This window comes from Ranitomeya imitator, chromosome 4 (assembly GCF_032444005.1).
Source record: "Ranitomeya imitator isolate aRanImi1 chromosome 4, aRanImi1.pri, whole genome shotgun sequence".
Classification (NCBI taxonomy): Eukaryota; Metazoa; Chordata; class Amphibia; order Anura; family Dendrobatidae; genus Ranitomeya; species Ranitomeya imitator.
Window position 1 is genome coordinate 362,283,728 of NC_091285.1, and position 26,971 is coordinate 362,310,698.

At 54.1% G+C, this 26,971-nt stretch overlaps 1 protein-coding gene across 1 annotated transcript in view; it reads right to left on the bottom strand.

Moving 5' to 3' along the window:
• PMPCB (peptidase, mitochondrial processing subunit beta) overlaps positions 1-17,309 on the bottom strand; it is a 71,762-nt gene extending 54,453 nt beyond the window's left edge. Inside the window, exon 1 of the mRNA XM_069765115.1 lies at positions 17,208-17,309. Coding sequence (XP_069621216.1) covers positions 17,208-17,282 — 75 coding nt within the window. The 5' untranslated portion in view covers positions 17,283-17,309. The remainder of the gene's footprint in view (positions 1-17,207) is intronic.
• Between the last annotated feature and the right edge of the window lie 9,662 nt (positions 17,310-26,971).

Sequence of the window (26,971 nt, forward strand, 5' to 3'; positions counted from 1 at the left end):
AGAGTTATGACAACCATAAGCAGTCTGCTGACGCTAGGGTCTGAAAGGTCTCATGCTGAGATAGGGACCCCTGGCAAAGTGGCTGGGGCCGCTGTACCTGAGCGCTCAGGGTCATCACTCCATCCTGGGAGACACTGATGCAGGACAGCCCGCCATGACCACTGCACATCCCCTACCCCCTGACATTATCGTCACCCTACCTGTGCCCTGCTTGTCACATCCCCTACCGCCTGACATCATCGTCACCCTACCTGTGCCCTGTTTCTCACCGCATCCCCTACCGCCTGACATCATTGTCACCCTACCTGTGCCCTGCTTGTCACAGAATCCCCTACCGCCTGACATTATCGTCACCCTACCTGTGCCCTGCTTATCACCACATCCCCTACTGCCTCACACTGTCACCCTACCTGTGCCGTGCTTGTCACCACATCCCCTACCGCCTGATATCATCGTCACCCTACCTGTGCCCTGCTTCTCACCGCATCCCCTACCGCCTGACATTATCGTCACCCTACCTGTGCCCTGCTTGTCACCACATCCCCTACCGCACATCATCGTCACCCTACCTGTGCCCTGCTTCTTACCACATCCCCTACCGCCTGACATCATCGTCACCCTACCTGTGCCCTGCTTGTCACCACATCCCCTACCGCACATCATCGTCACCCTATCTGTGCCCAGCTTGTCACCACATCCCCTACTGCCTATCATCGTCACCCTACCTGTGCCCTGCTTGTCACCACATCCCCTACCGCACATCATCGTCACCCTACCTATGCCCTGCTTGTCACCACATCTCCTACCGCCTGACATCATCGTCACCATACCTGTGCCCAGCTTGTCACCACATCCCCTACCGCCTGACATCATCGTCACCCTACCTGCGCCCTGCTTGTCGCCACATCTCCTACCGCCTGGCATTATCGTCACCATACCTGTGCCCAGCTTGTCACCACATCCCCTACCGCACATCATCTTCACCCTACCTGCGCCCTGCTTGTCACCACATCCCCTACCTGTGCCCTGCTTGTCACCACATCTCCTACCGCCTGACATCATCGTAACCCTACCTGTGCCCTGCTTGCCACATCCCCTACCTGTGCCCTGCTTGTCACCACATCTCCTACCGCCTGACATCATCGTCACCCTACCTGTGCACTGCTTGTCGCCACATGCCCTACCGCCTGACATCATCGTCACCCTACCTATACCCTGCTTGTCACCACATCTCCTACCGCCTGACATCATCGTCACCATACCTGTGCCCAGCTTGTCACCACATCCCCTACCGCCTGACATCATCGTCACCCTAGCTGCGCCCTGCTTGTCGCCACATCTCCTACCGCCTGGCATTATCGTCACCATACCTGTGCCCAGCTTGTCACCACATCCCCTACCGCCTGATATCATCGTCACCCTACCTGTGCCCTGCTTGTCACCACATCCCCTAACGCACATCATCGTCACCCTACCTGTGCCCTGCTTGTCACCACATCCCCTACCGCCTGACATCATCGTCACCCTACCTATGCCCTGCTTGTCACCACATCTCCTACCGCCTGACATCATCGTCACCATACCTGCGCCCAGCTTGTCACCACATCCCCTACCGCCTGACATCATCGTCACCCTACCTGCGCCATGCTTGTCGCCACATCTCCTACCGCCTGGCATTATCGTCACCATACCTGTGCCCAGCTTGTCACCACATCCCCTACCGCACATCATCGTCACCCTACCTGCGCCCTGCTTGTCACCACATCCCCTACCTGTGCCCTGCTTGTCACCACATCTCCTACCGCCTGACATCATCGTCACCCTACCTGTGCCCTGCTTGTCACCACATCCCCTACCGCCTGACATCATCGTCACCCTACCTATGCCCTGCTTGTCACCACATCTCCTACTGCCTGACATCATCGTCACCATACCTGTGCCCAGCTTGTCACCACATCCCCTACCGCCTGACATCATCGTCACCCTACCTGCGCCCTGCTTGTCGCCACATCTCCTACCGCCTGGCATCATCGTCCCCATACCTGTGCCCAGCTTGTCACCACATCCCCTACCGCACATCACCGTCACCCTACCTGCGCCCTGCTTGTCACAACATCCCCTACCTGTGTCCTGCTTGTCACCACATCTCCTACCGCCTGACATCATCGTCACCCTACCTGTGCCCTGCTTATCACCACATCCCCTACCTGTGCCCTGTTTATCACCACATCCCCTACCTGTGCCCTGCTTGTCACCACATCCCCTACCGCCTGACATCATCGTCACCCTACCTGTGCCCTGCTTGTCACCACATCCCCTACCGCCTGACATCATCGTCACCCTACCTATGCCCTGCTTGTCACCACATCTCCTACCGCCTGGCATTATCGTCACCATACCTGTGCCCAGCTTGTCACCACATCCCCTACCGCACATCATCGTCACCCTACCTGCGCCCTGCTTGTCACCACATCCCCTACCTGTGCCCTGCTTGTCACCACATCACCTACCGCCTGACATCATCGTCACCCTACCTGTGCCCTGCTTGTCACCACATCCCCTACCGCCTGACATCATCGTCACCCTACCTATGCCCTGCTTGTCACCACATCTCCTACCGCCTGACATCATCGTCACCATACCTGTGCCCAGCTTGTCACCACATCCCCTACCGCCTGACATCATCGTCACCCTACCTGCGCCCTGCTTGTCGCCACATCTCCTACCGCCTGGCATCATCGTCACCATACCTGTGCCCAGCTTGTCACCACATCCCCTACCGCACATCACCGTCACCCTACCTGCGCCCTGCTTGTCACAACATCCCCTACCTGTGTCCTGCTTGTCACCACATCTCCTACCACCTGACATCATCGTCACCCTACCTGTGCCCTGCTTATCACCACATCCCCTACCTGTGCCCTGTTTATCACCACATCCCCTACCTGTGCCCTGCTTGTCACCACATCCCCTACCGCCTGACATCATCGTCACCCTACCTGTGCCCTGTTTATCACCACATCCCCTACCTGTGCCCTGTTTATCACCACATCCCCTATCTGTGCCCTGCTTGTCACCACATCTCCTACCGCCTGACATCATCGTCACCATACCTGTGCCCAGCTTGTCACCACATCCCCTACCGCACATCATCGTCACCCTATCTGTGCCCAGCTTGTCACCACATCCCCTACCGCCTATCATCGTCACCCTACCTGTGCCCTGCTTGTCACCACATCCCCTACCGCACATCATCGTCACCCTACCTATGCCCTGCTTGTCACCACATCTCCTACCGCCTGACATCATCGTCACCATACCTGTGCCCAGCTTGTCACCACATCCCCTACCGCCTGACATCATCGTCACCCTACCTGCGCCCTGCTTGTCGCCACATCTCCTACCGCCTGGCATTATCGTCACCATACCTGTGCCCAGCTTGTCACCACATCCCCTACCGCACATCATCGTCACCCTACCTGCGCCCTGCTTGTCACCACATCCCCTACCTGTGCCCTGCTTGTCACCACATCTCCTACCGCCTGACATCATCGTCACCCTACCTGTGCCCTGCTTGCCACATCACCTACCTGTGCCCTGCTTGTCACCACATCTCCTACCGCCTGACATCATCGTCACCCTACCTGTGCACTGCTTGTCGCCACATGCCCTACCGCCTGACATCATCGTCACCCTACCTATGCCCTGCTTGTCACCACATCTCCTACCGCCTGACATCATCGTCACCATACCTGTGCCCAGCTTGTCACCACATCCCCTACCGCCTGACATCATCGTCACCCTAGCTGCGCCCTGCTTGTCGCCACATCTCCTACCGCCTGGCATTATCGTCACCATACCTGTGCCCAGCTTGTCACCACATCCCCTACCGCCTGACATCATCGTCACCCTACCTGTGCCCTGCTTGTCACCACATCCCCTAACGCACATCATCGTCACCCTACCTGTGCCCTGCTTGTCACCACATCCCCTACCGCCTGACATCATCGTCACCCTACCTATGCCCTGCTTGTCACCACATCTCCTATCGCCTGACATCATCGTCACCATACCTGTGCCCAGCTTGTCACCACATCCCCTACCGCACATCATCGTCACCCTATCTGTGCCCAGCTTGTCACCACATCCCCTACCATCGTCACCCTACCTGTGCCCTGCTTGTCACCACATCCCCTACCGCACATCATCGTCACCCTACCTATGCCCTGCTTGTCACCACATCTCCTACCGCCTGACATCATCGTCACCATACCTGTGCCCAGCTTGTCACCACATCCCCTACCGCCTGACATCATCGTCACCCTACCTGCGCCCTGCTTGTCGCCACATCTCCTACCGCCTGGCATTATCGTCACCATACCTGTGCCCAGCTTGTCACCACATCCCCTACCGCACATCATCGTCACCCTACCTGCGCCCTGCTTGTCACCACATCCCCTACCTGTGCCCTGCTTGTCACCACATCTCCTACCGCCTGACATCATCGTCACCCTACCTGTGCACTGCTTGCCACATCCCCTACCTGTGCCCTGCTTGTCACCACATCTCCTACCGCCTGACATCATCGTCACCCTACCTGTGCACTGCTTGTCGCCACATGCCCTACCGCCTGACATCATCGTCACCCTACCTATGCCCTGCTTGTCACCACATCTCCTACCGCCTGACATCATCGTCACCCTACCTGTGCCCTGCTTGTCACCACATCCCCTAACGCACATCATCGTCACCCTACCTGTGCCCTGCTTGTCACCACATCCCCTACCGCCTGACATCATCGTCACCCTACCTATGCCCTGCTTGTCACCACATCTCCTACCGCCTGACATCATCGTCACCATACCTGTGCCCAGCTTGTCACCACATCCCCTACCGCCTGACATCATCGTCACCCTACCTGCGCCCTGCTTGTCGCCACATCTCCTACCGCCTGGCATTATCGTCACCATACCTGTGCCCAGCTTGTCACCACATCCCCTACCGCACATCATCGTCACCCTACCTGCGCCCTGCTTGTCACCACATCCCCTACCTGTGCCCTGCTTGTCACCACATCTCCTACCGCCTGACATCATCGTCACCCTACCTGTGCCCTGCTTGTCACCACATCCCCTACCGCCTGACATCATCGTCACCCTACCTATGCCCTGCTTGTCACCACATCTCCTACCGCCTGACATCATCGTCACCATACCTGTGCCCAGCTTGTCACCACATCCCCTACCGCCTGACATCGTCACCCTACCTGCGCCATGCTTGTCGCCACATCTCCTACCGCCTGGCATCATCGTCACCATACCTGTGCCCAGCTTGTCACCACATCCCCTACCGCACATCACCGTCACCCTACCTGCGCCCTGCTTGTCACAACATCCCCTACCTGTGTCCTGCTTGTCACCACATCTCCTACCACCTGACATCATCGTCACCCTACCTGTGCCCTGCTTATCACCACATCCCCTACCTGTGCCCTGCTTGTCACCACATCCCCTACCGCCTGACATCATCGTCACCCTACCTGTGCCCTGTTTATCACCACATCCCCTACCTGTGCCCTGTTTATCACCACATCCCCTATCTGTGCCCTGCTTGTCACCACATCTCCTACCGCCTGACATCATCGTCACCATACCTGTGCCCAGCTTGTCACCACATCCCCTACCGCACATCATCGTCACCCTATCTGTGCCCAGCTTGTCACCACATCCCCTACCGCCTATCATCGTCACCCTACCTGTGCCCTGCTTGTCACATCCCCTACCGCACATCATCGTCACCCTACCTATGCCCTGCTTGTCACCACATCTCCTACCGCCTGACATCATCGTCACCATACCTGTGCCCAGCTTGTCACCACATCCCCTACCGCCTGACATCATCGTCACCCTACCTGCGCCCTGCTTGTCGCCACATCTCCTACCGCCTGGCATTATCGTCACCATACCTGTGCCCAGCTTGTCACCACATCCCCTACCGCACATCATCGTCACCCTACCTGCGCCCTGCTTGTCACCACATCCCCTACCTGTGCCCTGCTTGTCACCACATCTCCTACCGCCTGACATCATCGTCACCATACCTGTGCCCAGCTTGTCACCACATCCCCTACCGCCTGACATCATCGTCACCCTAGCTGCGCCCTGCTTGTCGCCACATCTCCTACCGCCTGGCATTATCGTCACCATACCTGTGCCCAGCTTGTCACCACATCCCCTACCGCCTGACATCATCGTCACCCTACCTGTGCCCTGCTTGTCACCACATCCCCTAACGCACATCATCGTCACCCTACCTGTGCCCTGCTTGTTACCACATCCCCTACCGCCTGACATCATCGTCACCCTACCTATGCCCTGCTTGTCACCACATCTCCTATCGCCTGACATCATCGTCACCATACCTGTGCCCAGCTTGTCACCACATCCCCTACCGCACATCATCGTCACCCTATCTGTGCCCAGCTTGTCACCACATCCCCTACCATCGTCACCCTACCTGTGCCCTGCTTGTCACCACATCCCCTACCGCACATCATCGTCACCACATCTCCTACCGCCTGACATCATCGTCACCATACCTGTGTCCAGCTTGTCACCACATCCCCTACCGCCTGACATCATCGTCACCCTACCTGTGCCCTGCTTGTCACCACATCCCCTACCGCCTGACATCATCGTCACCCTACCTATGCCCTGCTTGTCACCACATCTCCTATCGCCTGACATCATCGTCACCATACCTGTGCCCAGCTTGTCACCACATCCCCTACCGCACATCATCGTCACCCTATCTGTGCCCAGCTTGTCACCACATCCCCTACCATCGTCACCCTACCTGTGCCCTGCTTGTCACCACATCCCCTACCGCACATCATCGTCACCACATCTCCTACCGCCTGACATCATCGTCACCATACCTGTGTCCAGCTTGTCACCACATCCCCTACCGCCTGACATCATCGTCACCCTACCTGCGCCCTGCTTGTCGCCACATCTCCTACCGCCTGGCATTATCGTCACCATACCTGTGCCCAGCTTGTCACCACATCCCCTACCGCACATCATCGTCACCCTACCTGCGCCCTGCTTGTCACCACATCCCCTACCTGTGCCCTGCTTGTCACCACATCTCCTACCGCCTGACATCATCGTCACCCTACCTGTGCCCTGCTTGTCACCACATCTCCTACCGCCTGACATCATCGTCACCCTACCTGTGCACTGCTTGTCGCCACATGCCCTACCGCCTGACATCATCGTCACCCTACCTATGCCCTGCTTGTCACCACATCTCCTACGGCCTGACATCATCGTCACCATACCTGTGCCCAGCTTGTCACCACATCCCCTACCGCCTGACATCATCGTCACCCTAGCTGCGCCCTGCTTGTCGCCACATCTCCTACCGCCTGGCATTATCGTCACCATACCTGTGCCCAGCTTGTCACCACATCCCCTACCGCCTGACATCATCGTCACCCTACCTGTGCCCTGCTTGTCACCACATCCACTAACGCACATCATCGTCACCCTACCTGTGCCCTGCTTGTCACCACATCCCCTACCGCCTGACATCATCGTCACCCTACCTATGCCCTGCTTGTCACCACATCTCCTACCGCCTGACATCATCGTCACCATACCTGTGCCCAGCTTGTCACCACATCCCCTACCGCCTGACATCATCGTCACCCTACCTGCGCCCTGCTTGTCGCCACATCTCCTACCGCCTGGCATTATCGTCACCATACCTGTGCCCAGCTTGTCACCACATCCCCTACCGCACATCATCGTCACCCTACCTGCGCCCTGCTTGTCACCACATCCCCTACCTGTGCCCTGCTTGTCACCACATCTCCTACCGCCTGACATCATCGTCACCCTACCTGTGCCCTGCTTGTCACCACATCCCCTACCGCCTGACATCATCGTCACCCTACCTATGCCCTGCTTGTCACCACATCTCCTACCGCCTGACATCATCGTCACCATACCTGTGCCCAGCTTGTCACCACATCCCCTACCGCCTGACATCATCGTCACCCTACCTGCGCCCTGCTTGTCGCCACATCTACTACCGCCTGGCATCATCGTCACCATACCTGTGCCCAGCTTGTCACCACATCCCCTACCGCACATCACCGTCACCCTACCTGCGCCCTGCTTGTCACAACATCCCCTACCTGTGCCCTGCTTATCACATCCCCTACCTGTGCCCTGTTTATCACCACATCCCCTACCTGTGCCCTGCTTGTCACCACATCCCCTACCGCCTGACATCATCGTCACCCTACCTGTGCCCTGCTTATCACATCCCCTACCTGTGCCCTGTTTATCACCACATCCCCTATCTGTGCCCTGCTTGTCACCACATCTCCTACCGCCTGACATCATCGTCACCATACCTGTGCCCAGCTTGTCACCACATCCCCTACCGCCTGACATCATCGTCACCCTACCTGCGCCCTGCTTATCACATCCCCTACCTGTGCCCTGTTTATCACCACATCCCCTATCTGTGCCCTGCTTGTCACCACATCTCCTACCGCCTGACATCATCGTCACCATACCTGTGCCCAGCTTGTCACCACATCCCCTACCGCCTGACATCATCGTCACCCTACCTGCGCCCTGCTTGTCGCCACATCTCCTACCGCCTGGCATTATCGTCACCATACCTGTGCCCAGCTTGTCACCACATCCCCTACCGCACATCACCGTCACCCTACCTGCGCCCTGCTTGTCACAACATCCCCTACCTGTGTCCTGCTTGTCACCACATCCCCTACCGCCTGACATCATCGTCACCCTACCTGTGCCCTGTTTATCACCACATCCCCTACCTGTGCCCTGTTTATCACCACATCCCCTATCTGTGCCCTGCTTGTCACCACATCTCCTACCGCCTGACATCATCGTCACCATACCTGTGCCCAGCTTGTCGCCACATCTCCTACCGCCTGGCATTATCGTCACCATACCTGTGCCCAGCTTGTCACCACATCCCCTACCGCCTGACATCATCGTCACCATACCTGTGCCCAGCTTGTCACCACATCCCCTACCGCCTGACATCATCGTCACCCTACCTGCACCCTGCTTGTCGCCACATCTCCTACCGCCTGGCATTATCGTCACCATACCTGTGCCCAGCTTATCACCACATCCCCTACCGCACATCACCGTCACCCTACCTGCGCCCTGCTTGTCACAACATCCCCTACTTGTGCCCTGCTTATCACATCCCCTACCTGTGCCCTGCTTGTCACCACATCCCCTACCGCCTGACATCATCGTCACCCTACCTGTGCCCTGTTTATCACCACATCCCCTACCTGTGCCCTGTTTATCACCACATCCCCTACCTGTGCCCTGTTTATCACCACATCCCCTATCTGTGCCCTGCTTGTCACCACATCTCCTACCGCCTGACATCATCGTCACCATACCTGTGCCCAGCTTGTCACCACATCCCCTACCGCCTGACATCATCGTCACCCTACCTGCGCCCTGCTTGTCGCCACATCTCCTACCGCCTGGCATTATCGTCACCATACCTGTGCCCAGCTTGTCACCACATCCCCTACCGCACATCACCGTCACCCTACCTGCGCCCTGCTTGTCACAACATCCCCTACCTGTGCCCTGCTTGTCACCACATCTCCTACCGCCTGACATCATCGTCACCCTACCTGTGCCCAGCTTGTCACCACATCCCCTACCGCACATCATCGTCACCCTATCTGTGCCCAGCTTGTCACCACATCCCCTACCATCGTCACCCTACCTGTGCCCTGCTTGTCACCACATCCCCTACCGCACATCATCGTCACCCTACCTATGCGCTGCTTGTCACCACATCTCCTACCGCCTGACATCATCGTCACCATACCTGTGCCCAGCTTGTCACCACATCCCCTACCGCCTGACATCATCGTCACCCTACCTGCGCCCTGCTTGTCGCCACATCTCCTACCGCCTGGCATTATCGTCACCATACCTGTGCCCAGCTTGTCACCACATCCCCTACCGCACATCATTGTCACCCTACCTGTGCCCTGCTTGTCACCACATCCCCTACCTGTGCCCTGCTTGTCACCACATCTCCTACCGCCTGACATCATCGTCACCCTACCTGTGCCCTGCTTGTCACCACATCTCCTACCGCCTGACATCATCGTCACCCTACCTGTGCACTGCTTGTCGCCACATGCCCTACCGCCTGACATCATCGTCACCCTACCTATGCCCTGCTTGTCACCACATCTCCTACGGCCTGACATCATCGTCACCATACCTGTGCCCAGCTTGTCACCACATCCCCTACCGCCTGACATCATCGTCACCCTAGCTGTGCCCTGCTTGTCGCCACATCTCCTACCGCCTGGCATTATCGTCACCATACCTGTGCCCAGCTTGTCACCACATCCCCTACCGCCTGACATCATCGTCACCCTACCTGTGCCCTGCTTGTCACCACATCCACTAACGCACATCATCGTCACCCTACCTGTGCCCTGCTTGTCACCACATCCCCTACCGCCTGACATCATCGTCACCCTACCTATGCCCTGCTTGTCACCACATCTCCTACCGCCTGACATCATCGTCACCATACCTGTGCCCAGCTTGTCACCACATCCCCTACCGCCTGACATCATCGTCACCCTACCTGCGCCCTGCTTGTCGCCACATCTCCTACCGCCTGGCATTATCGTCACCATACCTGTGCCCAGCTTGTCACCACATCCCCTACCGCACATCATCGTCACCCTACCTGCGCCCTGCTTGTCACCACATCCACTACCTGTGCCCTGCTTGTCACCACATCTCCTACCGCCTGACATCATCGTCACCCTACCTGTGCCCTGCTTGTCACCACATCCCCTACCGCCTGACATCATCGTCACCCTACCTATGCCCTGCTTGTCACCACATCTCCTACCGCCTGACATCATCGTCACCATACCTGTGCCCAGCTTGTCACCACATCCCCTACCGCCTGACATCATCGTCACCCTACCTGCGCCCTGCTTGTCGCCACATCTCCTACCGCCTGGCATCATCGTCACCATACCTGTGCCCAGCTTGTCACCACATCCCCTACCGCACATCACCGTCACCCTACCTGCGCCCTGCTTGTCACAACATCCCCTACCTGTGCCCTGCTTATCACATCCCCTACCTGTGCCCTGTTTATCACCACATCCCCTACCTGTGCCCTGCTTGTCACCACATCCCCTACCGCCTGACATCATCGTCACCCTACCTGTGCCCTGTTTATCACCACATCCCCTACCTGTGCCCTGTTTATCACCACATCCCCTATCTGTGCCCTGCTTGTCACCACATCTCCTACCGCCTGACATCATCGTCACCATACCTGTGCCCAGCTTGTCACCACATCCCCTACCGCCTGACATCATCGTCACCCTACCTGCGCCCTGCTTGTCGCCACATCTCCTACCGCCTGGCATTATCGTCACCATACCTGTACCCAGCTTGTCACCACATCCCCTACCGCACATCACCGTCACCCTACCTGCGCCCTGCTTGTCACAACATCCCCTACCTGTGTCCTGCTTGTCACCACATCTCCTACCGCCTGACATCATCGTCACCATACCTGTGCCCAGCTTGTCACCACATCCCCTACCGCCTGACATCATCGTCACCCTACCTGCGCCCTGCTTGTCGCCACATCTCCTACCGCCTGGCATTATCGTCACCATACCTGTGCCCAGCTTGTCACCACATCCCCTACCGCACATCACCGTCACCCTACCTGCGCCCTGCTTGTCACAACATCCCCTACCTGTGCCCTGTTTATCACCACATCCCGTACCGCACATCATCGTCACCCTACCTGTGCCCTGCTTGTCACAACATCCCCTACCTGTGCCCTGCTTGTCACCACATCTCCTACCGCCTGACATCATCGTCACCCTACCTGTGCCCAGCTTGTCACCACATCCCCTACCGCACATCATCGTCACCCTATCTGTGCCCAGCTTGTCACCACATCCCCTACCATCGTCACCCTACCTGTGCCCTGCTTGTCACCACATCCCCTACCGCACATCATCGTCACCCTACCTATGCGCTGCTTGTCACCACATCTCCTACCGCCTGACATCATCGTCACCATACCTGTGCCCAGCTTGTCACCACATCCCCTACCGCCTGACATCATCGTCACCCTACCTGCGCCCTGCTTGTCGCCACATCTCCTACCGCCTGGCATTATCGTCACCATACCTGTGCCCAGCTTGTCACCACATCCCCTACCGCACATCATCGTCACCCTACCTGTGCCCTGCTTGTCACCACATCCCCTACCTGTGCCCTGCTTGTCACCACATCTCCTACCGCCTGACATCATCGTCACCCTACCTGTGCCCTGCTTGTCACCACATCTCCTACCGCCTGACATCATCGTCACCCTACCTGTGCACTGCTTGTCGCCACATGCCCTACCGCCTGACATCATCGTCACCCTACCTATGCCCTGCTTGTCACCACATCTCCTACCGCCTGACATCATCGTCACCATACCTGTGCCCAGCTTGTCACCACATCCCCTACAGCCTGACATCATCGTCACCCTAGCTGCGCCCTGCTTGTCGCCACATCTCCTACCGCCTGGCATTATCGTCACCATACCTGTGCCCAGCTTGTCACCACATCCCCTACCGCCTGACATCATCGTCACCCTACCTGTGCCCTGCTTGTCACCACATCCACTAACGCACATCATCGTCACCCTACCTGTGCCCTGCTTGTCACCACATCCCCTACCGCCTGACATCATCGTCACCCTACCTATGCCCTGCTTGTCACCACATCTCCTACCGCCTGACATCATCGTCACCATACCTGTGCCCAGCTTGTCACCACATCCCCTACCGCCTGACATCATCGTCACCCTACCTGCGCCCTGCTTGTCGCCACATCTCCTACCGCCTGGCATTATCGTCACCATACCTGTGCCCAGCTTGTCACCACATCCCCTACCGCACATCATCGTCACCCTACCTGCGCCCTGCTTGTCACCACATCCACTACCTGTGCCCTGCTTGTCACCACATCTCCTACCGCCTGACATCATCGTCACCCTACCTGTGCCCTGCTTGTCACCACATCCCCTACCGCCTGACATCATAGTCACCCTACCTATGCCCTGCTTGTCACCACATCTCCTACCGCCTGACATCATCGTCACCATACCTGTGCCCAGCTTGTCACCACATCCCCTACCGCCTGACATCATCGTCACCCTACCTGCGCCCTGCTTGTCGCCACATCTCCTACCGCCTGGCATCATCGTCACCATACCTGTGCCCAGCTTGTCACCACATCCCCTACCGCACATCACCGTCACCCTACCTGCGCCCTGCTTGTCACAACACCCCCTACCTGTGCCCTGCTTATCACATCCCCTACCTGTGCCCTGCTTGTCACCACATCCCCTACCGCCTGACATCATCGTCACCCTACCTGTGCCCTGTTTATCACCACATCCCCTACCTGTGCCCTGTTTATCACCACATCCCCTATCTGTGCCCTGCTTGTCACCACATCCCCTACCGCCTGACATCATCGTCACCCTACCTGCGCCCTGCTTGTCGCCACATCTCCTACCGCCTGGCATTATCGTCACCATACCTGTGCCCAGCTTGTCACCACATCCCCTACCGCACATCACCGTCACCCTACCTGCGCCCTGCTTGTCACAACATCCCCTACCTGTGTCCTGCTTGTCACCACATCCCCTACCGCCTGACATCATCGTCACCCTACCTGTGCCCTGCTTGTCACAACATCCCCTACCTGTGCCCTGCTTATCACATCCCCTACCTGTGCCCTGTTTATCACCACATCCCCTACCTGTGCCCTGCTTGTCACCACATCCCCTACCGCCTGACATCATCGTCACCCTACCTGTGCCCTGTTTATCACCACATCCCCTACCTGTGCCCTGTTTATCACCACATCCCCTACCTGTGCCCTGCTTGTCACCACATCTCCTACCGCCTGACATCATCGTCACCCTACCTGTGCCCTGTTTATCACCACATCCCCTACCTGTGCCCTGTTTATCACCACATCCCCTATCTGTGCCCTGCTTGTCACCACATCTCCTACCGCCTGACATCATCGTCACCCTACCTGTGCCCTGTTTATCACCACATCCCCTACCTGTGCCCTGTTTATCACCACATCCCCTACCTGTGCCCTGCTTGTCACCACATACCCTACCGCCTGACATCATCGTCACCCTACCTGTGCCCTGTTTATCACCACATCCCCTACCTGCGCCCTGTTTATCACCACATCCCCTATCTGTGCCCTGCTTGTCACCACATCTCCTACCGCCTGACATCATCGTCACCATACCTGTGCCCAGCTTGTCACCACATCCCCTACCGCCTGACATCATCGTCACCCTACCTGCGCCCTGCTTGTCGCCACATCTCCTACCGCCTGGCATTATCGTCACCATACCTGTGCCCAGCTTGTCACCACATCCCCTACCGCACATCACCGTCACCCTACCTGCGCCCTGCTTGTCACAACATCCCCTACCTGTGTCCTGCTTGTCACCACATCTCCTACCGCCTGACATCATCGTCACCCTACCTGTGCCCTGCTTGTCACCACATCTCCTACCGCCTGACATCATCGTCACCCTACCTGTGCACTGCTTGTCGCCACATGCCCTACCGCCTGACATCATCGTCACCCTACCTATGCCCTGCTTGTCACCACATCTCCTACGGCCTGACATCATCGTCACCATACCTGTGCCCAGCTTGTCACCACATCCCCTACAGCCTGACATCATCGTCACCCTAGCTGCGCCCTGCTTGTCGCCACATCTCCTACCGCCTGGCATTATCGTCACCATACCTGTGCCCAGCTTGTCACCACATCCCCTACCGCCTGACATCATCGTCACCCTACCTGTGCCCTGCTTGTCACCACATCCACTAACGCACATCATCGTCACCCTACCTGTGCCCTGCTTGTCACCACATCCCCTACCGCCTGACATCATCGTCACCCTACCTATGCCCTGCTTGTCACCACATCTCCTACCGCCTGACATCATCGTCACCATACCTGTGCCCAGCTTGTCACCACATCCCCTACCGCCTGACATCATCGTCACCCTACCTGCGCCCTGCTTGTCGCCACATCTCCTACCGCCTGGCATTATCGTCACCATACCTGTGCCCAGCTTGTCACCACATCCCCTACCGCACATCATCGTCACCCTACCTGCGCCCTGCTTGTCACCACATCCACTACCTGTGCCCTGCTTGTCACCACATCTCCTACCGCCTGACATCATCGTCACCCTACCTGTGCCCTGCTTGTCACCACATCCCCTACCGCCTGACATCATAGTCACCCTACCTATGCCCTGCTTGTCACCACATCTCCTACCGCCTGACATCATCGTCACCATACCTGTGCCCAGCTTGTCACCACATCCCCTACCGCCTGACATCATCGTCACCCTACCTGCGCCCTGCTTGTCGCCACATCTCCTACCGCCTGGCATCATCGTCACCATACCTGTGCCCAGCTTGTCACCACATCCCCTACCGCACATCACCGTCACCCTACCTGCGCCCTGCTTGTCACAACACCCCCTACCTGTGCCCTGCTTATCACATCCCCTACCTGTGCCCTGCTTGTCACCACATCCCCTACCGCCTGACATCATCGTCACCCTACCTGTGCCCTGTTTATCACCACATCCCCTACCTGTGCCCTGTTTATCACCACATCCCCTATCTGTGCCCTGCTTGTCACCACATCTCCTACCGCCTGACATCATCGTCACCATACCTGTGCCCAGCTTGTCACCACATCCCCTACCGCCTGACATCATCGTCACCCTACCTGCGCCCTGCTTGTCGCCACATCTCCTACCGCCTGGCATTATCGTCACCATACCTGTGCCCAGCTTGTCACCACATCCCCTACCGCACATCACCGTCACCCTACCTGCGCCCTGCTTGTCACAACATCCCCTACCTGTGTCCTGCTTGTCACCACATCCCCTACCGCCTGACATCATCGTCACCCTACCTGTGCCCTGCTTGTCACAACATCCCCTACCTGTGCCCTGCTTATCACATCCCCTACCTGTGCCCTGTTTATCACCACATCCCCTACCTGTGCCCTGCTTGTCACCACATCCCCTACCGCCTGACATCATCGTCACCCTACCTGTGCCCTGTTTATCACCACATCCCCTACCTGTGCCCTGTTTATCACCACATCCCCTACCTGTGCCCTGCTTGTCACCACATCTCCTACCGCCTGACATCATCGTCACCCTACCTGTGCCCTGTTTATCACCACATCCCCTACCTGTGCCCTGTTTATCACCACATCCCCTATCTGTGCCCTGCTTGTCACCACATCTCCTACCGCCTGACATCATCGTCACCCTACCTGTGCCCTGTTTATCACCACATCCCCTACCTGTGCCCTGTTTATCACCACATCCCCTACCTGTGCCCTGCTTGTCACCACATACCCTACCGCCTGACATCATCGTCACCCTACCTGTGCCCTGTTTATCACCACATCCCCTACCTGCGCCCTGTTTATCACCACATCCCCTATCTGTGCCCTGCTTGTCACCACATCTCCTACCGCCTGACATCATCGTCACCATACCTGTGCCCAGCTTGTCACCACATCCCCTACCGCCTGACATCATCGTCACCCTACCTGCGCCCTGCTTGTCGCCACATCTCCTACCGCCTGGCATTATCGTCACCATACCTGTGCCCAGCTTGTCACCACATCCCCTACCGCACATCACCGTCACCCTACCTGCGCCCTGCTTGTCACAACATCCCCTACCTGTGTCCTGCTTGTCACCACATCCCCTACCGCCTGACATCATCGTCACCCTACCTGTGCCCTGTTTATCACCACATCCCCTACCTGTGCCCTGTTTATCACCACATCCCCTATCTGTGCCCTGCTTGTCACCACATCTCCTACCGCCTGACATCATCGTCACCCTACCTGTGCCCAGCTTGTCGCCACATCCCCTACCGCACATCACCGTCACCCTACCTGCGCCCTGCTTGTCACAACATCCCCTACCTGTGCCCTGTTTATCACCACATCCCCTACCGCACATCATCGTCACCATACCTGTGCCCTGCTTGTCACGCCGCTTATCACTTTCCGTCCCACAGATGTCCCGAATCTCAGCATGGACGCCGCCATGTTTGCTCGCTGACACGTGACGTAACTTCCGCCCTGAAAGCTGCCACTCACGGTCCGTCAGCACATTGCCTTTCCCCCACTGACCGGCTATGGATGACAGTGAGTGCACTGCTCACGTGACTCTGCAGAGTTGTGTGCTGTGCGCTGCGCGCTGCATTGTTACCGATACCGAGCCTGTCAGTGTGGGGTCACGCGTGATTTTGCACTAGTGTAATGTATTATACATTGCCGTACTGAGAATTGGTGATCAAGCGTTGGTAAGGTAGCTGGCTGCCAAAGGTCTGCACGTGGAGCCATGATGGCGACCACCTCTCAACCGGGCAAAAAGCACATTGGTCAGGTGATCCGACGGTGTAAAGTATAATATCAGTATGTCTTGCAATGTGGGAGGAAACCGCGCAAACATGAGGAGAACATACAGACTGTATCCCACTCGAGGATGTTGTCCTTGGTGGGAGTAGAACCCAGAACCCCAGCTCTGCCAAGTAACAGTGCTAACCACTAGCCCACTTGTAGACTTCCTAGCAGCCATCTTTGCTCTTCTCTGTGACGGTGCCATTGCGCCCTGTTGGGAGCGCAGCTCCTATCTGACCGGCAGTCAGAGGTAATGGTTGCAATCTCTCAGTGTACGTCTATGGGGGCCTCGTTCTGGCTCTCTTTTAGGCTGGGTTCACATTGCGTTAGTGGGTGTCCGCTGACGGAATCCGTTACATGGCGCCACTAACGCTATTTAACGGATCCTTTGGCGCACCCATTGACCGCAATGTATCTAACGCATCGCTAACATATGCCATTTTTGGCATGCGTTAGCGATGTCCCGTTATTTTCTGATGGACCTCGAACGCTGTCTGCAACGTTTGAGGTCCGTTTCTCGCTAGCGCAGATCGGGCATCTTCGCTAGCGGGATCACTAAACGCAATCCCTTTTGGAACATTTGCGTTAGCGCATTCCGTTAGCATATGCACTAAACAGATTGTGAACCTAGCCTTAGATTTAGGGCTTATTCAGACACCCGGGGCAATCTGCCGGAGCACGGACGACTAATGCGTGTACTGGCCGCACGTCTCCCAACCCCAGCATGGCAGCTCATGTATTTCTATGAGGTTTGGGTCGGTACATTTTGGTCCAATATCGGGCTGAAATCGCCAGACGTCTGCAGGTGCCTATAGATTTCACAGCAATTTCCAGCACGCCCAGTAAACACAGGAGCCATCAGAAGATGACTGCCAAGGCGCTAAGAACAGCAGCAGCCGGCGACTGCTAAGTATCCTACTACATGCCAGGACGTACATTATTGATGTCACTCGGGCAGAGAAACAAACAAATGCTGGAGTCGTGCTATAAAGGGAACCTAGCAGTTGCTTCATGCTGCCCAAACCACAGCAGCATGAATCAGAGCCCGGCTGCGGGTATCGTTTGCTCTGAAATGCTTCAGGTATTCAGAGAAAATGTAGTTAGAAGATCCTGCTGGCTTCTTCCCTCACCACTCCAGGCAAATGACAGGTTTCCCCTATGAGTAGACATGGGAGAGACCTGTCAATCACCTAGACTGGCGCTGGACTAGTCAGGTCTCCCGCCCAATCCTCTAAGGCTATGTGCACACGTAAGAAAAGAGGTGCAGAATTTTCTGCACAAAATCCGCAGCTCCTGGCAGAATCCGCAGCCGCGGTTTTTATGCGGAATTGCTGCGGATTTTGCCACTGCGGATTTTTAACATGGAGGGGTGCAGAAATGCTGCAGATCCGCACAAAAGAAGAGACATGCACTTCTTTGAAATCCGCAGCAATTCCGCACTGATTTTTCCGCACTGTCTGCACATCTTTTTTTTCCCTTTAACATTGTACTGTACATCACAGTGCGGATCTGCAGCGTTTCTGCGCGATAAAATCTGCTGCGGATCCGCAGCAAAGCCGCACCGTGTGCACATACCCTTACTGTATTTCCTCGTGAAAAAAAAACAACTGACCAGGACTTCTGAACAAAATCGCAAGTGTGAACAGGGGCAAGGTGCCATGACTGCATAATACACAAAAGAATACAGCAGCACTCTGTAAGCGCTAATATGTATGCAAGCATTGACTATATGAAATTAGAACTGCAGTGCGGATATACGGAATATAATTATAAAATGAAGGTGCTAAGAGACCACTAATGCTGCATTTAATTAGTGCTGGATCCTAACAGCTTGCATTACATGCTTTATTATGTTTGGAGGTGCTGGTCAGTTTTTTATTTTTGTAGTATACTATTGGAGGTGGTGAACAACCACGGACATGTGAATAGCACATATATAGATTATATTGGGTACGCGTTGAATCCATGAAAGTCTGCAACACGAAGTCTGAATGAGGCCTTAGAGAGACATGTTTAATAACTATTAGATCTAGGTCTCTTCAAAGAAAGGTCACCTTGGCGTGGCTGGTCAGCTCACGTGTACTGGCCAATTTTACCTTTCCTTTATAAGTGTATTCTATATGGCAGTAATACAGTCCAGATTTCATATAGTCAATATTTGCACACATTGTAGCACATGCAGAGTATTCTCTTGCTTTGCCAGAGCGTTTCAGAGAAAAGTACACGTGCTCCCAGGCTCTGGTTTGTGCCCGCTACTTGGGCATTAATCAGGTGACAGATTCCGCCCCTCTAGATGGACCAGAAGTGAAATCTAAAGCAGTAATAGCCGATCCGAACGCTGCTTTTGTTTCCCAAATCAGCTATAATAAAATGAACACTGCTGTGGGCAATGCTCCAGTTGCCATGCCAGCCACAAGCCGAGAGTACGAGATGGCACATGAATGCTCGCTCACAATCTGATGACAAGTTTATTCTCTGGCATCATGTGACAGTGCGTGATCAGAGACAAGAATGCACGCTGTGGGGTACTGCTATCGAGGCAGCCATGTAAAGCCCAGCAAGCATCCTCACACATCCTGCTACTTAGAATCAGAGCCATGCACAATACTCGTGAGGTGTCAGATGGTTGCCGTGACAACTGTTATCAGTTTTGAACTGTTAGTAGCTAATCAAAATATATATAACTACTATTATGACTGATGTGCAAACAAGGCATGTGTGCAAGCGCCTATCAATAACCAAGGCTTGTGATGTGCAGCCTTTTCACCACATTCGAGGCCCAAACAATACTACAGCGGACCACCCTGGCAATATGGAGAGGAGACTGTTCACACAGTATCTTGTGACACGTGTATCATGCCATTGCAACAGAGGAGTCAGTGATCTGATCTTCATGGAGTCTCAGACCATTCTATTAGGGCTGTCATTGGAACATCACCTCCTCATCATTACATGCATGAGTCTAGTGTACTCATGAGGGGAGCACCACTGCAGCCCCTCTGTATGGGAACGGACAGTCGGCTGTATACAATTGTGGCGCCCCAGGGTCCTCGTCGTCACACTAGCATTGCTTTCCTCACGAGGAGAGTGATGTTATGCTTGAAGGCAAGAAGGGATAACTGCAACCAGGTACCACATACTGTACATGCAACACATTCATACTCCAGGCCACCAGGGGGAGCTTTTGATCCTACTTGCTAGGTGACTCCCCATATATATATAACTGGTAGTCTTCCAGGAAGGTCCAGTCAGGAGACTGACTAGATCAGTCTGAGGCAGCAGAAGGTTTTACGGAGCTGTGCCGCCGCAGTGCAGCAGCTCCTGGAAAGAGACATACAGAAAGCCAAATACATTGCACAGAGCGTGTAGGAGAGCAAAGCACAGGAGAGAATATCAGGAGGAGACCAGCCCCTAGCAGGCTGCCTCCTTCTGAGGCGCAGAGACCGGTAGCCAGAACACCGAGGGTGTAAGGACCTCTAGGGCTTACATCAGAGACCGGCAGGACAGCTGAACTCCAAGTTACCTGTTCAACCTAACACCCATGAGGCACGGTGGCACCCCTCAGAGACCGGGGCGTGCTAGAGTCCCTATAAACAGCCTCAAGACACCAGTCATACGGGTTATGTCCTATCCTACCCGGGGGACAGAGAGAAAGATAACATCTGTGAGGACCTTATGTGGAGCTTTAAGCCGTAAGGAACTACAACACCATGGCGCTTAAGGTACCTTCACACTGAGCAACTTTCCAACGAGAACGACAACGATCCGTGACGTTGCAGCGTCCTGGATAGCGATCTCGTTGTGTTTGACACGCAGCAGCGATCAGGATCCTGCTGTGACATCGCTGGTCATTGCTGAAAGTCTGGAACTTTATTTGGTCGTCAGGTCGGCGTGATTCGTCATGTTTGACAGCAAAAGAACGATGCCTGCAATGTTTCTTCATGGAGCGAACAACCAGCGAGAACGATAAGTACGTCACTGGATCGCTCCTGCATCGTTCTGCGTTGCCGGTGTTTGACGTCTCCTAGCGACCTAAATAGCGACGCTGCAGCGATCGGCATCGCTGTCTATATCGCTGCAGCGTCGCTAAATGTGACCAGCGTCGGACTGGAGCACCTTGGGCCCACCAGAGAAAATCATTCTTGGGGCCCACTATGTAGCTACATAGAAATAGATACAAGACCACCAATTGTGCGGTAAAAAGCGCTAATATCAGGGTATAATATAAGGTAGTTCACGTCTTAATAATGTAGCAAGGGTTGTGGTAGCCCCCTCACAGAATATAATGTAGCCCCCTCATAAAATATAATGCGGTCCCCTCTCATAGAATATAATGCAGCACCCCACAAAATATAATGCAACCCCTTCAGGTATGACACAGTCCCCACCATAGAATATAATGTAGCACTCCATAGGGTATAATGCAGCCCCCCTCATATAGTATAATGCAACCCACCACAGAATATAATGTAGTCCCCTGAGAGAATGCAGTTCCACCACAGAATATAATGCAGCCCCCCATAGAGTATACTGTAGCCCCCTCATATAGTATGATGTAGCCCCCCATAATATAATGTAGTCCCGAGAGAATAATGCAGCCCCACAACAGAATATAATGCAGCTCCCCATAGAGTATACTGTAACCCCTCATATAGTATGATGTAGCCCCCCATAATATAATGTAGTACCCTGAGTATAATGCAGTCCCCCCACAGAATATAATGTAGCCCCCAAGGGCCTTATTTAGAGTTTCTGCTGCCCTAGGCACTTTTAGTGCTGCCTCCCCTTTGGTGAGTATGACACTATCGGCATAGACTTTGGCAAGAATCGCTGATGTGAAAGTCGCCTTTTGCAGCAGATCGGGCAGTTTTTCTGCATCTGCCGCGTACCGGATCACTTACAGCAACACTGCATTCGGCCTCATTCATTCCCTATGGGATTTGCGGCACTTGCCATGATCTGGCAAATGCGGTACCATACCTCCCAACTTTTGAAGAAGGGAAGGAGGTATAAAGTTTGCGGCGCGCGTAGTGCGCCGCAGCAAATTTCAGGCCACGCCTCTGACCACACCCATTTCACAACTAGTCACAACCATATCCACGTCCCAACCACAGCCATTTAGCACTGCTGATCACACTGTTTTATATACAATCATTATAAACAAAAAAAAACATGGCCACACATGATGCTCCATACTGTATAATGGCCACACACATGATGCTCCATACTGTATAATGGCCACACATGATGCTCAATACTGTATAATGGCCACACATCATGCTCCATAATGTATGATGGCCACACAGTGCTCCAAACTGTATAATGGCCACACATAGTGCTCCATACTGTATAATGGCCACACATAGCGCTCCATATGGTATAATGGCCACACATAGTGCTCCATACTGTATAACGGCCACACACAGTTCTCCATATTGTATAATGATCCCACATGATGCTCAATACTGTATAATGGCCACAAATGATGCTCCATACTGTATAATGGCCACAAATGATGCTCCATACTGTATAACGGCCACACATGATGCTCCATACTGTATAACGGCCACACATGATGCTCCATACTGTATAATGTCCATTGGCCACACATGATGCTCCATACTGTATAATGACCCCACATGATGCTCCATACTGTATAATGGCCACACATGATGCTCAATACTGTATAATGGCCACACATCATGCTCCATAATGTATAATGGCCACACAGTGCTCCATACTGTATAATGGCCACACATAGTGCTCCATACTGTATAATGGCCACACATAGCGCTCCATACTGTATAATGGCCACACATAGTGCTCCATACTGTATAACGGCCACACACAGTTCTCCATATTGTATAATGATCCCACATGATGCTCAATACTGTATAATGGCCACAAATGATGCTCCATACTGTATAATGGCCACAAATGATGCTCCATACTGTATAACGGCCACACATGATGCTCCATACTGTATAACGGCCACACATGATGCACCATACTGTATAATGTCCATTGGCCACACATGATGCTCCATACTGTATAATGACCCCACATGATGCTCCATACTGTATAACGGCCACACATGATGCTCAATACTGTATAATGGCCCCACATGATGCTCAATACTGTATAATGGCCACACATGATGCTCAATACTGTATAATGGCCACACACAGTTCTCCATACTGTATAATGATCCCACATGATGCTCATATTCATGACCTTAATGAGCGGTACCACGTGACCGCTCATTCAGGAGGAGCTGAGCTGCAGACGCCGAGACCAGCCATCGCTGGAGCAGGGTGATGTGACGGTACCGGAAGGCTTTTGATTTCCACCTGGGTAAGGGGACTCCTAACTTGCCTTCAAGCCGGCCTGACCTTGCCTGCCCTGTGATCTGGTGCCCTGGACTGCGGAAGCTGAAGTCTTCAGTAAACCAAGGTAAAGAGACTGCAAACCTGTGTCCTCATTCTTTACTGCACTCCTCACAATCTTCCATCTACACACCAGGAGCCCTGGGGATATACTTCACCTGTGGGAAGTTATACTATCTAGCTGCTATAACATCACCCCAGAGGACCCCTTAAAGCAGCGTCGGTCCCCACTGACCGAATACCACAGGTGGCGTGACAAACAAAAACTTTATTCCCTTTAAAGACCTTTCTCTTTCACATGAGCGCCCAGGGCCACGGACCGGGTCGCAGCCACCGTGACATCCCCCTGTGAACGCCACCGGACCCGCTACCGAGAACCCCATAGCCCTGGTGGGCAACTCACAATCAGCGTGTAGTTACTAGACAACCTGCCAATCCAGCTGGAGAAAGCAGGGGCGAGCCATCTGATGGTTCAATGGTTCGGAGGTAAGCCAAAAATAAAATTTTAGTTACTTACCGGTAATGGGATTTTACAGAGCCCATGAGAGCACCACCTGAGAGAGTGCCCACCAGGACAGGAAACCTACTGAATAAAAGGGCGGTACCTCTCCTCCGTTTCAGAGCATGAGAAGACCTCCAGACAGCATAACCATCACCAAATACATTTTTCTAACACCCTTAAAAGTGCACACCACAAGTGACAAAGCCGGGGAGGGAATATAAGGGTGTTCTCATGGGCTGTGTAAAATCCTGTTATCAGTAAGTAAGATTTTTTCCCTTCTTCCATGACAGCACCACCTGAGAGATTTAAATAGATCAAAAGCACCTTAGGAAGGTGTGGCACCCCAGGAGTTGGGGTACCACAGTGATTCTTCCTTCCTCTCGGGGAGGGTAGTGCCATGCCTGGAGACAAGTGGGATCCCTTTGGCAGGTAAATCTCACAACATATTCTAACTCCAGGCCAGAAGGGGGAGCTCAAAACCCTGTTGTCGGGGAACTCCCCTGATATCCATCCTGGTCTGGATGATGAGCTAGTTCAGTCTGGAGCAGACAGTGAAAGCAGAAAAGTGATTAGGAACTCTTGGAGTCTGCAATTTGGCCTCCTGTGAGCCAGAGCGCAGAAACCAGGCATCGGGAGCCCAAGATTGTGGATAACTGCAAGGTCCACAGTAGAACTGGAGGGCATAGGACTGTATGTTAATTGCCCATACCATACCTGAGGTACAGCAGCAGATAGAGCCTGGAGTCAAGTGTCAGAGACCTGTTATGACCTGGTGGTTAAGAGGCCACACTGAAATGACCTGGTGGCTAAAACGCAACATGGAACGAGCGCTGAGAAGGTGGTATCTCTACTGACCGCAATCCCTAATCCTAACAACACAACTAAAAATAGCCGTGGGATGTTCCTGACACTCCCTAGACACCTCGTCACAGCCTAAGATATAACTACCCCTAAAGAAGGAAATAGAAAGCTATCTTGCCTCAGAGAAACCCCCAAAAGGAAAGATAGCCCCCCACAAATATTGACTGTGAAAGGAGAGGGAAATGACGAACACAGAAATGAAATTAGAATTCAGCAAAGGGGAGGCCAATACTAAACTAGATAGAGAGCAAAGGATACTGTGCGGTCAGTATTAAAAACTACAAAATCCACGCAGAGTTTACAAAAATGAACTCCACACCGACTCACGGTGTGGAGGGGCAAATCTGCTTTCCCAGAGCTTCTAGCTAGCCTAAATAAGACATAGTGACAAGCTGGACAAAAGAGACAAAATGCAAAGCAATAGAGTCCAAACAAATGGACAAACAAACTAGCAAAACTTATCTTTAGCAGACAAGAACTGGCCATATGAGAAATCCAAGGGAAGAATCAAATCCAACCAAGAACATTAACAGCAGGCATGGACTAAAGCCCAGAGCAGGTTTAAATAACAAACCTAGGCAAGGCGATTAGTGAAGGCAGCTGCTACAGCTACCTAACGGAGCAGCAGTTCCACTCGAAACCACCAGAGGGAGCCCAAGGGCAGAACTCGCAAACACACCATTAGCAACCACAGGAGGGAGCTCCAGAACGGAACTCACAACAGTACCCCCCCCTTGAGGAGGGGTCACCGAACCCTCACCAGAGCTCCCAGGCCGATCAGGACGAGCCAAATGGAAAGCATGAACCAAATCGGGAACATGAACATCGGAGGCAACAACCCAAGAATTATCCTCCTGGCCATAACCCTTCCACTTGACCAGATACTGAAGCTTCCGCCTCGAAAAACGAGAATCCAAAATCTTCTCTACCACATATTCCAATTCCCCCTGAACCAACACCGGAGCAGAAGGATCAACGGAGGGAACCATAGGTACCACATATCTCCGCAACAAGGATCTATGGAACACATTATGAATGGAAAAGGAAGCTGGAAGGGCCAAACGAAAAGACACTGGATTGATAATTTCAGAAATCTTATAAGGCCCAATAAAGCGAGGCTTGAACTTAGGGGAAGAAACCTTCATAGGAACATGACGAGAAGACAACCAGACCAAATCCCCAACACGAAGCCGGGGACCAACACACCGACGACGGTTAGCAAATCGCTGAGCCTTCTCCTGAGACAACGTCAAATTGTCCACCACATGAGTCCAAATTTGCTGCAACCTGTCCACCACGGAATCCACACCAGGACAGTCAGAAGGCTCAAGCTGCCCTGAAGAAAAACGAGGATGAAAACCAAAGTTACAAAAAAAAGGCGAAACCAAGGTAGCAGAACTAGCCCGATTATGAAGGGCAAACTCGGCCAACGGCAAAAAGGTCACCCAATCATCCTGATCAGCAGACACGAAGCATCTCAAATAGGTTTCCAAGGTCTGATTGGTTCGCTCCATTTGGCCATTTGTCTGAGGATGGAATGCAGAAGAAAAAGACAAATCAATGCCCATTCTAGCACAAAAGGACCG